This window comes from Telmatherina bonti, assembly GCF_933228915.1.
Source record: "Telmatherina bonti genome assembly, chromosome: 4".
Taxonomy (NCBI): domain Eukaryota; kingdom Metazoa; phylum Chordata; class Actinopteri; order Atheriniformes; family Telmatherinidae; genus Telmatherina; species Telmatherina bonti.
In genome coordinates, this window is record NC_136622.1 from 21,583,825 (window position 1) to 21,598,124 (window position 14,300).

General features: G+C 40.8%; 2 protein-coding genes across 2 annotated transcripts; one reads left to right on the top strand and one right to left on the bottom strand.

The window, feature by feature from the left end:
- Window positions 1-1,876: 1,876 nt before the first annotated feature.
- inavaa (innate immunity activator a) lies at window positions 1,877-5,669 on the top strand (the record flags this gene model as incomplete). Its single annotated transcript, XM_079239456.1, has 9 exons — window positions 1,877-1,940; window positions 2,625-2,758; window positions 2,902-3,024; window positions 3,134-3,368; window positions 3,458-3,511; window positions 3,803-4,022; window positions 4,247-4,396; window positions 4,500-5,178; window positions 5,577-5,669. The coding sequence occupies 9 exons, from the start codon at window positions 1,877-1,879 to the stop codon at window positions 5,667-5,669; spliced, it is 1,752 nt and encodes a 583-aa protein (XP_079095582.1).
- Window positions 5,670-12,078: 6,409 nt separating this feature from the next.
- On the bottom strand, window positions 12,079-14,138 carry rpl10a (ribosomal protein L10a). The gene is made up of 6 exons (XM_079238840.1): window positions 14,097-14,138; window positions 13,591-13,662; window positions 13,387-13,467; window positions 12,654-12,802; window positions 12,391-12,563; window positions 12,079-12,282 (listed from the first exon to the last, which is right to left on the bottom strand). The coding sequence occupies exons 1-6, from the start codon at window positions 14,099-14,101 to the stop codon at window positions 12,112-12,114; spliced, it is 651 nt and encodes a 216-aa protein (XP_079094966.1). The 5' UTR covers window positions 14,102-14,138; the 3' UTR covers window positions 12,079-12,111.
- Between the last annotated feature and the right edge of the window lie 162 nt (window positions 14,139-14,300).

Here is a 14,300-nt window from a genome sequence, read left to right on the forward strand (position 1 = left end):
TCCCCTGAGGACATTGTACTTCATTTCATGTCACTCTCAATCAAGACATGTCTTGTGTTTTTGGCTCTCGCTTACAGAAATTTCAACACTCCCACAACTCCAAGCTCTTTTGAAAGCTATGACAAATGGAGTCAGCAAAAAAAAAGTAACTTCAAGAGTTTAAACCAAACCCACCTACTCACTCAGCTCAGACATCCGACCATACACTCTTGTGAAAGTTTTCAGACAGTTATGGCGTGTAAGAGGGTAAATTCCACACTCCCCTGCCTGTGTCTTATTACCAGGATGGATTCTTGTTGACATCTTTCGTGTTCGATCGCTGCAAAATGGAGTTGTGGGTCTGGAAGTACATCAGGCCTCGATGTTACATGCTTAAAACTCTGTGCTCCTTCTTTTCTTCGCCTCTCAGAGTAGGCTCATCTCAGTACTCACCCAACAACACTGCTAAAGCCTGAGTTGTCAGCAGATATTGAGCCCGCAGTAGATTACTGAGGCCGGTTGGGGGATACAAGGCCTTTGTTGCAGTGTTGTTTTACTGACTCAAGCTGTCTAGCTATGTCTCATTGTGCTACTGCCTGCTTAGTTCACATGAGCTGTTGTGTTGAATGGGTCAGACGTATGGGATGCACAATGATATCCTGTCAGAGAAGGTTCTCATTCACACAGACCATGAGTCTTCGTCATCTCTACAGGAAAAGGCCTGATATCAATCTCCAAACACAGCAGTTGAAACAGGATTTGAGGATTACACACTGAAGTTTTAACAACACATCCTTTCATGTGGTGTCTGTCTTCATGTCATCTTATCTCCTTTTCATTCCACATCGCAAACTTCTAATTTAATGCCAAAAAGGGTTTTATGTAGAAGCATTAAGAGTCACCAAGCTATGGTTTTTGGAATATTTGACCCCCCCATAAGACTAGCAAATGGCTTTTTTTTTTTTTTTTAAATGTATCTTCTAGTCTTGGTGATCTTCTAGTCTTTGAGTTGAAAACAATCCTAGTCGTAGCATGTTGAGAGCGACCCAGAATAAATTAAATGACCAAAACAAATTGGCAAAAATAACGGACAACCTGTTATTTTCATCCCCACACAAGCTCCTGACCACATCTCCTCTCAAAACAATGTGTTTAGTTTGTTTTCCCTTTTGTTGTTGCTTCACCCCACAACTCACTCTTGTTAATTATAAGTCACATGTTCTCCTGAGAGTAACAATGCAACAGGGCGGGTCATAAACATGAATTGCGCTCAGTGTGTGAGTGAAATTGGCAGCATCGTGCAGATTCAGCGGGGACCTTGTGATGTGATGCTGCTTGGACAAGCCCAGCATTGAGACATTCTTTCACTTCAAAGCCCCCAGAGGGTTTTCTGGACACTGGTTGAAAAGGAGCTGCAGGAGGGGTGCATCGGGGGGGAACAGGTGCAGTCCATGAGTGGGGTAATTCCTGTTGCCATCTGCTTTCTTTTTCTGGGTCCGGGTTCCTTAAATGCCCTCTGACACGCCTCATGGTGACACGCTCCCCTAGCCAGCCGCCCCGTGCCCCGTCACCATGGCACCACAATTCAGATTAACCCCTGCACATGTGGCGAGTCAACCAAGGGGGTCTGCCTCTTTTGTGATGGAGCACAGGAGAGAGAAAGAAGAGAAGGAGGAGGAGGGGGAAGATGGAGAGCGAGATGGATAAGGGTGTAAAAAGAGCACCCGCCAGTCATTTGCTTTTGTTAAGTAAAGCAGGCGAGGGTGAATAAATGAAGCCATGTGGTAGGAGAACAGAGGGAGAATATATATTCTTAAAGCAACCCAACTTACCTCATCTGAATGAACTTTGTTTATCATAACAGGTAATTACGAAGACATAAAAGCAAGTAGTCAAGATGACAGCCATTGAGAGTAAAGAGGAGATCAGTGACACGGACAGCGGGATTATCCTGCAATCTGGTAAGGACAACGCTGAGAAAAAACAAAAAAACCACACAAAGTGACATCTGACAAACTTTAAGTGGAGATTTAAGTCTGCATATCAGCATCAACACAACAATACTACTAGTTTATACTTTACATGTAATCCAACAACAGTTTTGGGCAAAGATACAGAACAGAACCAAACATTTTTAATGAAGATATTTTCATTTATTCAGACACCAAAACTATGATTGTAGATGAAAAACACACAAATTATTTCATTCTGAAAAATAATATCTGTACTGGCAGTAAGGTTTCTGTATCTCTTCTAAGCTTTGCTAATTATTTTCTAAGCTTTGCTAATTATTTTTCAACATGTAAAATAATACAGATACATCTTTCAAACCTCCTCTGGAAATAAATACGGTAAAAGCACAACTCCAAACATTCTCAAATGTTACTGACAAAATACGGGCTGAATAAAGTATTACAAAGGTCTAAGCTTGTAAGAAACACAAATAATTGGTCACATTAACTTTTTTTAAAGCACTTTCCATAAAAAAAATAAATAAATAAAATCAATAGAATGCAAAACAGAACACATAAGTACACATATCCTGCCCACTATAAGGCTTAATGTAGCCATGCAGGCATAAGATAACACCATTTACTTTTCTAAATGTTGATAGGGAAAATTTATTTTTGTTTTATTTGACACAGGTCCAGACAGTCCCACATCCCCAGTGAAGGACCTGAGTACCAACACCAGAGCCCTGAAGCTGAAGCACCAGTCTCTAGAGGAGCGTCTGGAGCTCTGCCTGCTGGAGCTCCGAAAGCTCTGCATCAGGGAGGCAGTAAGTGACCCCTGGACCAAGAATTAGCTGATTTTTATTGGACACAATAGGTTTAAATGGGTGATTAGGATATTATTCTGTTGTTTCCATGTCATACCTTTGTCTTTTATTTTTAAATAAACATTTCTGTTGTGTTTTCACAGGAACTGACTGGCACACTGCCCTCAGAGTATCCTCTTATGCCTGATGAGAAGCCACCCCGAGTTAGAAGGAGGATTGGAGCTTCTTTCAAGCTGGATGAAGATCTGATCAGTAAAGATGAACAGGTAGCAACCCTATCAGTGTTGATGTCTGTAAGGAAAGTGAATAAGCAGAGGAAAATACTCGTACAAGCAATCAGCTGAAACTAAGTGTCAAATTGTGTTTTTATTGTAGGATTCAGAGCTGCAAGCACTGGAAACTGACTTGGCTCTCCAGCGGCAGATTTACGAGGCAGCTCGCAAGCTGTCCCTCGAGGACAACCTCAGTAAACCACAAAAGAAGACTCGGCTGCAGCAGTGCAAGAGGGAGGAGAAGAAAGTGAAGGAAATGCAGGAGGCCGTGTTCCAGCACAGGATCAAGAGTGAGTGCAGCTCACCGACCATCACCATCTCAAGCAGCCAAAACAAAGGTGAGCGACACTGCTGCCCCCTGCAGGTTAGTAAATCTGACACAGAGCAAGTTTGTTGTATGTATTAAAAATGTATGGTTTATTTTCAGATGTGTGTTTGTCGGATGACAGCTCCCTCTCTGATGTTGTGGCTTTGGATGATGGTGAGTCAGGAATACATGTATAAATGCATCATTTTAAAGATTATTGCCTACACAATATCCACTCAAGTGTGGATATTGTTGGGCGTATCTGGAGAAGCATTGTTGTAAAGTAAGCGGAGAATAGCAACTTACATGAATTAGTCAGGAGTAAATGAAAATGCTTTTTTATTAAATCTTAACTTGATGTCATAACATACTAGGTTCTCCATTAGTTCTGTGTCTCCTGTTGCAAACCTGTTCTTATCTCTATATCTATTAAACATAACTGATGTTTTCTCTAAACTGTATCAGACATGGACTCGACCAGCCCCATCTCTCCTCCAGTGTTGGACACTTCAGACTCTATCCAGCTGTCAGACAAAACCCTGCAGTCAGCCCATCAGCCTTCAAGCCAGTTCAGTGTGGAGTATGAGCACTCCCCCATCCAGAACTCTCCCTGGAAAGAATCCAGTCTGGATCAGCCTTACCAGAGGGTGATAAAACCTCAGTCCACCAACGGAAGCAGGTCCAGGTTGGAAACAGAAGTTTGATTTTAACTCTTCAAAAATACAGCCAAGCTGGAAAGTCTGAAATATAAACACAGCATCCTGTATGTTTACCTTTATTTGACTGCTATATATTTGGTGTAACATCAAACATATATAATTAAAAGCAGGGTTATCATGCTTAGTATCTGTTAAAGCTTCCTCCTATAGTATGCATTATTTTTACTCGTGCCATGCGTCTGTTTTGCAGCAGTCCAGCAGGGAAACGGGTGTCCACAGAGAGCTGTAGGATTCCTCTCACTCAGTATGTCAGGAACTCAGCTCTGCGTCACAACCACTCCACCAGTGCCCCCTCAACCCCAGAGCTGCTTGTACGCCGACAATACTCCCAGTCCTTCAGGTACACAGAGAAGACATGTCAAAATGACCATTATAGTAATCAAAAGGTGTAAAATTATGAATACTGTTATTCTTTGACTTCTCACACTTGTTTAATTTTGCAGACTTCCCAAAAAAAAGGCGTCTGCTGACATGGAGCACCTTATCTCAGACAGCAGTCGTGGAGGAGTCCGGCTGCCTCACCAGCGCTGCTTGGCAGACTTCATGATGCGTTCTCCAGATTACTCTCCCTTGCATCCTTACCTCTCCAGCTCGGAAGACAGCAGTTCAGAGCACTCGTCATCCTCCTACATTGGTTCTCCTGGAAGAGAAGGACCCACTGAAATCCCTAAGCTCAACCCCCCACCTTATGGATTCCACTTTGGAGCACAGAAGAAAGCGCTCTCCAGCTTTTCTAGCCCACATAAAAAAACTAGCCAACCTCAGTCCAGTCATGGACATGTTAGAGCCACAGCAGAGGAGAGCCCCCTCTCCCCACAAGAGCTGGACATAGGGAAGTGCTTCATGTCTGCCTCTCCTGCAGCTCGTGGCCAGCAAAGAGGAGCGACCTCAACAAAGAGCATCTTAAAGCCCCCTCCGCCCTACACCAGGTTGGTGCGGACACCGTCTCTGAAAGATTACCCTAACCACGCTGTCAGGCTGATGCCTCGGGAGATTGTGTCCGAGGAGCTGAAGTCGTGGCATCAAAGGAACCAGCTGCAGAAGTTACGGCCAGGCGGCGAACAGCAGAGCTCTCTGGGTGTCACAAGTCCCACAACACCTCACCTGCCCACATTTACAAAGGTTGGTGCTGAACACGCTTGAATACTGGCTCAAACTACAGTTGGGGCTCAAACTGGATTTATAAATCAATTACTTTAATCAGTAATGAAGTCACTGATTATTCTTTTGAAAATTGTGCAGTTTATCTACAACATAATCATTCATGTCTCCAGCAAAAGATACTGCAGTTGAGGTCATTTTCAGTCAATTTCTACATGTTGACAGAGAGAAACAGATAAAATCCACCGTTATCTATTTTTTATTGACACATAAAAAAAAAAGTTTAATCAATATAACTTAGATGTTTTTACTTAAACATTATTTGGAAACCATTCTCTTAATGTGCTAATTTTCTTATTACACCTGTCCTGCATCCTTATGCCAGGTAAATGCTAATGTCATAACATTTTTTTTCACAGGGTTCAGGTAACGTGATCCTCCAGAGAGCTTCAGACGGGACTCCCGTCCAGTGGTTTGTGGCTGAGGATGCTGAAATTGTGAGCCAGGTGTAACCAACACCACTTCACTATGTCGTCATTCCTTTTTATTTAACTCTGTATTTATTAACCCTGGACTCTCTGTGAGATTATTTGTTGACATGAGGCATTAAATGAGGACCTATCTACCAGTATCGGTAATTAATTTAAAACTTAACGTAAGGTGGTATGCCAGTTTTTATTTATTTACATTTTGTCATGATAGATGGTAGGTGAACGCAATCAGATGAACCAGACTTGCTGTTGTTTCAGTGTTTTGTTGTGGTTGGTACACATTTTGCACAAAAGTTACCTACAGGAGATTTTGCATAAGTTTTACTCATTTTTAATATAATTTTCCCCTCGTATTTATTATTTAAAATCCTCACCTTACGACATAGACTTTTAAGAAAAGAAGAAATATATAGTGAGTGAGAAAGTCAGTGATATAAATCGTTTTTAAGTCTGATCTGATGTAAGCTAAATCTTAGCATTTCCTATTAAAGGTTATTAATTACTGATGCATTTAACGGTGGTTTATGAATGTTTTCACTGCAGTACGGTGTTGTAATACTAACCACTCCAATGTATGAGTTTTGATATCTTTTTGTATATTTATAATAAATAATATGACCACAGATTAAACTTATTGAATTCTTACTTTGTCAAGATAAAAGTATTCAAACAACCAGTAGTATTCTGTGAAAATGTTTTTATATTTATGTACAAATATCCTTACAGGCAACTTTTCCACACACTGGTCTTTCCCAATGGAATTCACATGAATATTCATGTGAATAATTCTCATAATATTTTCCAAAGGAGCAGATCATGGTTCAAATTCTCCCTCATGAAGCTTCCACAAGAAATAAGCCAGCATGGTGACACAGATGATCGTCAGCAAGTTTACGCAGATACGCGTCCATCGGCAACGATGCAGCCTGAGACCCAGAGGATGCTGTTTGCATGGGTTTCCACACCTGGACAGAGCTCTCAGTCAGAGAAAAATAATCATAATCATTCCACCAATTAAATGAAAGAAAGTATTATTAAGCTTACTTACGTGCCCACAGAGTTTTGTCTGTGTATATTAGTCTTTTTTTCCTTTCCTTTGTTTGATAGAGCTGCTTTTCCCTTGTGTCTTTGGTGCAAGGTGTCCAGAGAGGGACTGTAATGAAGCCACAGGAGCTTTCACTTAAATGCATCCACAAGACATGCATGGCAGACCTTATTAAAAGCAATTTATGTAAGTTTCAAGTGGTTTTTGTTTAATTTCATAAATCTGTTGCTGCCAAAAGAGACAAGCTTCAGCAAGTTGATCATGACAGCAGGTAAAAACTTTGTGCTTTTGTTATTTTGTCCAAGTTCGTGAACCATGTTGTACTTTTTGGTTTGTGTCTTTATGGGGGTCACTTGTTCCGATGTGGGGACCTCTGGGTTGCAAGCTGGATGAGGAAAGGGGTCTGGAGCAGGCTGAGCAGCTGAAGCTTCTGGTGGTTCTGGATCGTGAGGCCTAGGGTGAAAAAAAGAAAAGAAAAATGTTAATGCTAAAAACAAACAAAAAATCCAGAGTCAAAGCATAAACTTTCAGTTTCAAGCTGACCTGTCATCCATGGAGTAGCTTTCATCCCTAGTCATGGTTGAGCAGCTGGACTCTAAGCTCAGGGAACGAGACAGGACCGGAGGGGTAGGCTTCTTAATGGAGGAGACCCGTTTCCTGGTGTCTCGCTTCCTCTTGTCCTGTAGAGAAGAAATTTCTTATGGTTAAAGGATGATCAGCTCCATAAAAAAAGAATGATCATTCACCTTACCTGAGTTTGGCTGGAAATGACTGATGCACTGATCCTTCTACGTAGGACACTCTGATGGGAAAAAAAGAGTAGAATGAACTTAGTTCAAAATAGATAGATAATAGTAGCAAGCCATATAATTTTTATACCTGATGGGAGCCCCTCTTATCACTCTCCTCTATATCTGCAATAAGAGATACAGTTCCCGTTCAGCTCATGACAGTAGAACAAAGAAAAAATATGATCAAACTTATTAAAGCTTCATAAACCTGCTGAGATTGTTGGGTTGATGCTGCTTCTGCGGGGGTTCTGCTGCATCATCTTTTTGGTTTCTTCCAGCTCCGCTACGTTTCTGTCATGACGCCTCCTCAGACTCTCCACATGAGCCACCATGAGCTCCACTGCCCGACTCACTCGAGCCTCCTGTCCAGGAAAAATAAAACATAAAACAAAAAGAAACAATAATTGGAAAATATATGGTTAGGTTTCAACACAAGCCAAAACCAAATATATAAAAATTAATGTATCATAAAGTTAGCTGATCAATTTTAACTGTGATGAGACTTCAGATCCAGATTAAGAAAATTTCCTGAATATCTGACATTCTTTTGCATTTAAAATTGATCTTGAACAGCCGTCATGTTCAAAGGCACGCGTGTTAGATTAATTGCTATGGTTAATTCATCACTTTTCAGATGTAAGTTGCTTTGGATAAATGCACCTGATAAATGATTGAAGAATAAAATAGAGTAGTGCAGTTGAGCCTTTATAAATTTGTGATGTGATTATTTGATTTGTCACTGTGATTTTTCTTTCTTGTTGCTCTTTGTCCTTCCTGACTTGACAACAAGAAACCTGTTTTCTTACTGCCAGAAAAGCAAACGCAACGTGTACCTGGTGCACAGCGCCGAGCACCTCTGCCGTGGTGGAGATTCGCTCTACTGTCCCGCCGAGGATATCCAGACACAACTCCAACCTCTGCAGGATATTACTGCGCTTACTGTCCAAACACATGCCCTTTAGTGCCTGTAAACACACACAAAGTCACAGTACCTGTGTCATGTACCTGCTCTCTTGTGGCGTCAGAAAAATGCCAATGAGAAGTTTTCAGAACATTTACAGTCTCCGTTCTTGAGGGAGTTTTTTTTTTCTTTTTCCAGCTTTTCAGTGTTTCCCAACTCCAACAAACCTGACTCAAATTTAATGGATCCAATGGCCTATGAAGTTCTGCCCCCTAGAAGGCTTGACACACAGGGAGCAACGATGCTTCCTCTCTGTTTATTTACTATGGACATTGCATGATGAGAAAATCGCCGCCTACCTCAAGCCACGACACAAGCAACATCCATGCATGTTAAATTTCATCCTCGTTATAGACGTCCACATGGGGGCTAGAAACGCAACACATGAAGGTTATAAAATGCTTAACTTTTATCGCTGTCACATGGCACTACGACCAGTCAGTGAGGGTTTTAGTGACTGATCAAGTAGAACATGAATTTTTCTGGCTCAGGCTTGATTTCTGACATCAAGTCATGATATTCACCAGGATGTTTCCTTGTTTTCCAAATGGGATCAACCCAGGATTGTCTTTTTCTTTTGTACAGTGAAGCTAACATAATTTAACTTTATCTGACACATACTGCTTGTACCAATCAACTTTCTGGAGACAAGCATGATGTGCGACACTGTTGCTGCTGTTTGTCGCGTCTGTGTTGGGTTTCACCTGGGTGGCGATTAATTTTGCCTGTCGCTGTTGTTTTTCACCCTCTGTCTGTCAAGCTCATAGCTTATTCATTTGAGTCAGGTGTGTTGGAGCAGAAAAACATTGAAAACCTGCAAGATTGGGCCCCACGAAGGCCAGGGCTTGACATCTCTATACTTAAGTTAATACACAGCCAATATTTGTCAGTGATACTTTGCTTTTCTTCTGCAACTTCTCTAGAGTCCACCGATGCCTAAATAAATTGAGTTCATCAGAGTGAAACTGCCTGTATAAGTTCCCATAACTGATGATCTACGTCAGGTTAGAAGGATTGCCGTGGACCTATTTGGAGTGTGTCAATAACCAATATGTGTTCATTTTTGTAACATTGCCACCGCATCGTTGTACAAAGTAAGATGCAGAGAAGCATCAACAGGGGTTGATTTCAGTCATCCAGAAGGACTGACAAAAGCAGAGAGCAGCCTTGACTGACAACCTTTTTGAGGGTGTTCAAGATGCCAGATGGGATGAAGGCTTACATTTCAGCAAGACAAGAACCCTTCACATACCAAAAGGAAAATATACAAGCAGCTAAAGGAAAACTCTGTGAACCTGGAGTGACCCTGAAGATTGTCTCTGAAGAGATATAAAACTAGCTGTGCACAGACGCTACAATACCTGTCCAACAGGAATGCATGTACTAAGAAAAATGGGAGAAACACTTAAAAAAAAAAAAAAAAAAAAGATTTCCCAAGCATGTACGATCATTGCCAAGAGGACTTAAAGCTGTAAATGCTACAAATGGTGCCTCAAAACCTATAAAGTGCAATGGGTGAATAAATGTGAAAATCTGATATTTCAGTATTTAACTACTGTTTACTTTTCTCCTATATCAACAGATTTGGGGGTGTTTTGTAAAAGTAATACTAAAACAATACTTTGCAGTCTGTTCTGTACTTTGTTGTGTATGATTAGAAGTATACTTTATAAGGGGTGAAAATCAAGGTATTTGAATTTTAAGGGAAATGTGTTTGCCTTTTTCTGTACCTCAAGGGTTTCCCTGCCTCTGGTCAGCTCAAGCTGGATGTTCTCCTCAGCCAGGTTCCGGGCGTGCTCCTCCGCCTGCAGTCTCTGCTTCAGAGTGTACTGATCACAGCGAAAGGCCAGGGAGATCTGAGAGAAGGCTGTCTGGGGGGCACAAAGACACAACCAGGTTTTTAGTGCAAGCCTGCATGGTGGGTCTCAAAGAGAGAAGAGATTTCATTCAACTCTATACTTTTATTTTTTCATCGTACAATCAAAGAACGACTAAATCAAATGCAAATTGGGAAACTTCATTGAAAAAGACCTTAAGTCAAAACAGGAACATCTGCTGAGTTAAACATTTAGAGAAAATAAGTGGTCATAACTTACCTCCAAGTCCTTTTCTGACATGTCCACACTGTGAAAAAAAAACAGGTTTTATGAAACCCTTAACAACTAAAATCTTGATTTAATAATTATGTTCTGCTGCAATCATGTGTTGCACCTGTTCAGGCCTACACGCTCTATGATAGACAGGTCACTCCAGCTTGTGATCGGTGGCTCTTCATTACTGGTTTCTGTTCAAATGATCAATCCAGATTTAATATAAAGGCCCAACAACAGCTGGTGGTCTTTCTGTGACCATGATATTAACCTTTACCTTCCTCGCTGTCCTCCCGGTCAGGCTTGGTTGATAGGTTTTGCCTGCTTGTCCCTGCGCCTGACTGTAAACCCTTGAGAGACAACATGGAGGCATTAGATATATAAAGTGTAAACAGGAGCAGGTAAAGCAGCTGGTAGATTATTTATCTCACCTCGGTGCCCATTAAAGCATCACCCATTGTGCCCATTAGAATAACCCAAATGCTTTGATCAGGTGATGAAATTGTTCAAATCCTTTCTACAGCGACATGCAGGGTTTTCATTGCTACCGATAAGTTGATATCGTCTTGTCTAGGGTTCATTCTTCCCTCTGTCCCTCTCCTGTCCTGAAAATAGATAATCCTATTAAGAGATCCACAGTCAAACCAGAGCAGGATGACTGACCCAAGAGGCTCATGGGAAGCTGTGTCCACCTGTAGTGCTGATCCTAAGACAATGAACACAACATAGTTCATATTTTGCCTTATTTTACTTAGTAATGTTAATTGATGTTACCATTGGAACAAACTCCAAATAGTTTTGTCAGCGCAGTTTAAAGCTAGAAATGATCTACAAACACAAATGTCATTTCAAACAAGTGGTTCCAGTATGCGACAGTAATGGCTAAACTTGACATTTTCCAGAGGCAACTTCTCTGACCTCAAACATTTAGGACAAACAATCATATCATGGAGACATGAGTTGAGTTCCGGCGAATCAACACTCCACATCTCCTTAGAAAACATTGATCATGGCTGTTAGTGCCAACACCAGGCTCTGAAATAGTAGTTGTTTTTTGGAAGAAAATCTGAATGTTTAAATACATATTTGCAGAAATAAGGGAATAAAACATTTTAACTGTCCATTATCCTCAATGTCTATTTTTCTAATCTTAAAGCTTTTTCCCCTGAATAATCATATAAACTTGGATCCACCTCCTTCCTTTAAAATAGGTACCATAAATATGACAGTACAGAAATAAAGTATGCAGCAATCCTTAAATTTACCATTGTAAGATTGGGATAAAAAGGAACCAATCAAATCCAATCAAGGTTTAGGAACTTTATCAGACATCTGACATCCACGCGAAGCCTAAATCCCACTAGTTTAAACAGAAAAAAAAATCTGTGTTAAAATAGTTGCAATATTAGAAGGCCAAACTGAGAATTATGTGTTTTGGTTACCATTTTAATGTAACCTATTCTCCTTTTATATTGGTAAACAACAACATGACATTATTTTCAAGAGGATATCAGAAAAATCACCCAGAGCAACAAACTTTGGAGCATTTCCACTTTTATTAATAGAAAAGCTTCATTTAATAGAGGCGTTGGGTTTTGCCCATGGTGCTCTTGACGTAGAGGGCCCGCACGTTCTGCCAGTTTTTCTTTAGCAGAGACACAAGGAAGTTGACGGCCAAATGGATGTTGTAAACGAGCTCATCCTCGCTCATCTTCACATGTCCAACAGCCACAGCCAAACAGAGCACCTAAAACAGATACAGCAGCATTACACAACACTGATTCAACTAGCAACTTGAATCAATGAAGGGAGGAGAGGCGGGACAATTCACTGTTTTTAAATCTAATGAACACACCTTCTTCATCTGAAATTTGATGGTCGATTTAACCTCGTCCACCTTTGTGTTCAGGTTTTCATTGTGGGTAAGCAGGGAGGGGAACTTGCCAGCCTTGTTCAACCCAGGTCCCAAGATACGAGGGATTTGCTTGATTAGAGACTCTGAGGCCAGGAAAGCATCGTACTTCTTGGCTAGAAGATAATGAGAAACCAACAGGTTAAGTCAGCTTCAGCAGCTGCTGGTCATGTTTTTCTAAAGTGTAGTTTATGTGAATTACTTACCAAGCTTCTTCACCAGCTTTTTATTCTTGTTGAGCTTTTTCAGAGCCTCGATGTCCATGTGGGGAATTTCAGCAGCTTTGGCCTCGTCACAGTGCTGCTGGTCTCCCAGGACGCACACGGAGAACTTGGGCCTAGGGAGCGTCTTCAGCCTGTACATTCACAAAGCAGTTAGCACAACACACACACAGGGTTCACATAGCAGAAAAGACATTGATCAGTATTGTATACTGTTTGAAATGTGAACTCCTGAAATATTCTATTTTAAAATGCAGTATAAAAATAGAATTGATGGGTTAAAATCTCTTACTTGTAATAAAACCATGACAAATATACAGAAACAAACTGCTGTTCCCAAATGAAAATTTCCTGATTTCATAATGCAAGTAGACAAAATTCTTACCACCACAGTGGCCGGTGTCCGGCTGACCTCTCTGGTTATACAAGTAAAATTGGTCGGCTTGAGGACATGAACTGACCAGCTCTGCCACTCAAAGCCTCCCCTCATGTTTTAAGACCCAGGGTAGGGGTCCGCCTGCTTCACCTTCACCAGCCAAAGCTGAGTGGGTTCAGTCAGACTACCCAAAGTACTTCTCCGTGTCTGTTCCTGCCCAGTCTAAATTAAAAGCTTATGTCCTATATATATATTTCTTTTACATACAAAAGATATTTTCATTCTCAGACGGGCCTGGAAACAAACAGGGAAAAGGCTGGGTGAGACAGTAAAAGGTCGAACCTGACAGTGCCGGAGAAACGCTTGTCCTTCTGGGGATCATAGTTTTTAAGGCTGATTTGAAGTTCCACAGTCTCCACAAACCTATTAACAAATGCAAGATTACAAAAATGCAAGATTTAAAAAAAAAAAAAGAAATGCAGGATTACAAAGATGCATTTGACTTTTCTCCAAAGAAATATTTTTAGCAGTTTTATGTGTACTTACTTTCTAGGTTTGGCCAATGAACCCTGAAGGACTTCCTTCACGGCTTCATACAATGTGTCCCTGGAAACCTTACTGTAGAATACAAAATATGTAAAAATGTTAAAATACTTGTTACTCTAATAAAAAGCTCTATTAAGTCGAGTTCGGCGGTGATCTACAATGACGCCACTAAAGAGCCATTTAATATCCACTAAGAGCAACAATAATATTGTTCATGCCATCTAAGATGTGTACTGTACAAATAAAAATAAGGATTGCGATGTTACATATCCATTTTAAACGTGGATGACGGCGGATTAAGTCTGCACAACATAGGATGGTAAACTCCGCTAACGCCGGCTGATATGAGCCGGTCCATTTTTAAGATTTAAATCCAGCTTACTTCTCAAAAAAACTCTTAGAAATACAAATGCATACACACGAAAGGTGACATGTTCCTGCAACTTATAGACATTACATGTTTGAAATGCATGTTTAAACATATTTAGTCACTAAATCATGCCTACCTCATTTTAGCAGATCTTCCCTCGCTTCTTGCTACGCTGAAAAAGGAAGTTCTTCCGGAAGTTACGCAAAATAAACGCGGCTAACGTCTACGTCATCATAAGAGGCCTTTTCTCCCATAGACATCATATATATCGTTTATATGATGTCTGTGTTTTCTCCTAAAAACTGTGGAGGAGCTGAAGATAGAAATTATAAGAAGCAGT

Coding starts and splice junctions, on each gene's coding strand:
- rpl10a (XM_079238840.1), bottom strand. Junction 13,468..13,590: donor TCATTGGCCAAACCTAGAAA/GTAAGTACACAT, acceptor ATTTGTTAATAG/GTTTGTGGAGACTGTGGAAC. Junction 12,564..12,653: donor AAAGCTGGTGAAGAAGCTTG/GTAAGTAATTCA, acceptor ATTATCTTCTAG/CCAAGAAGTACGATGCTTTC.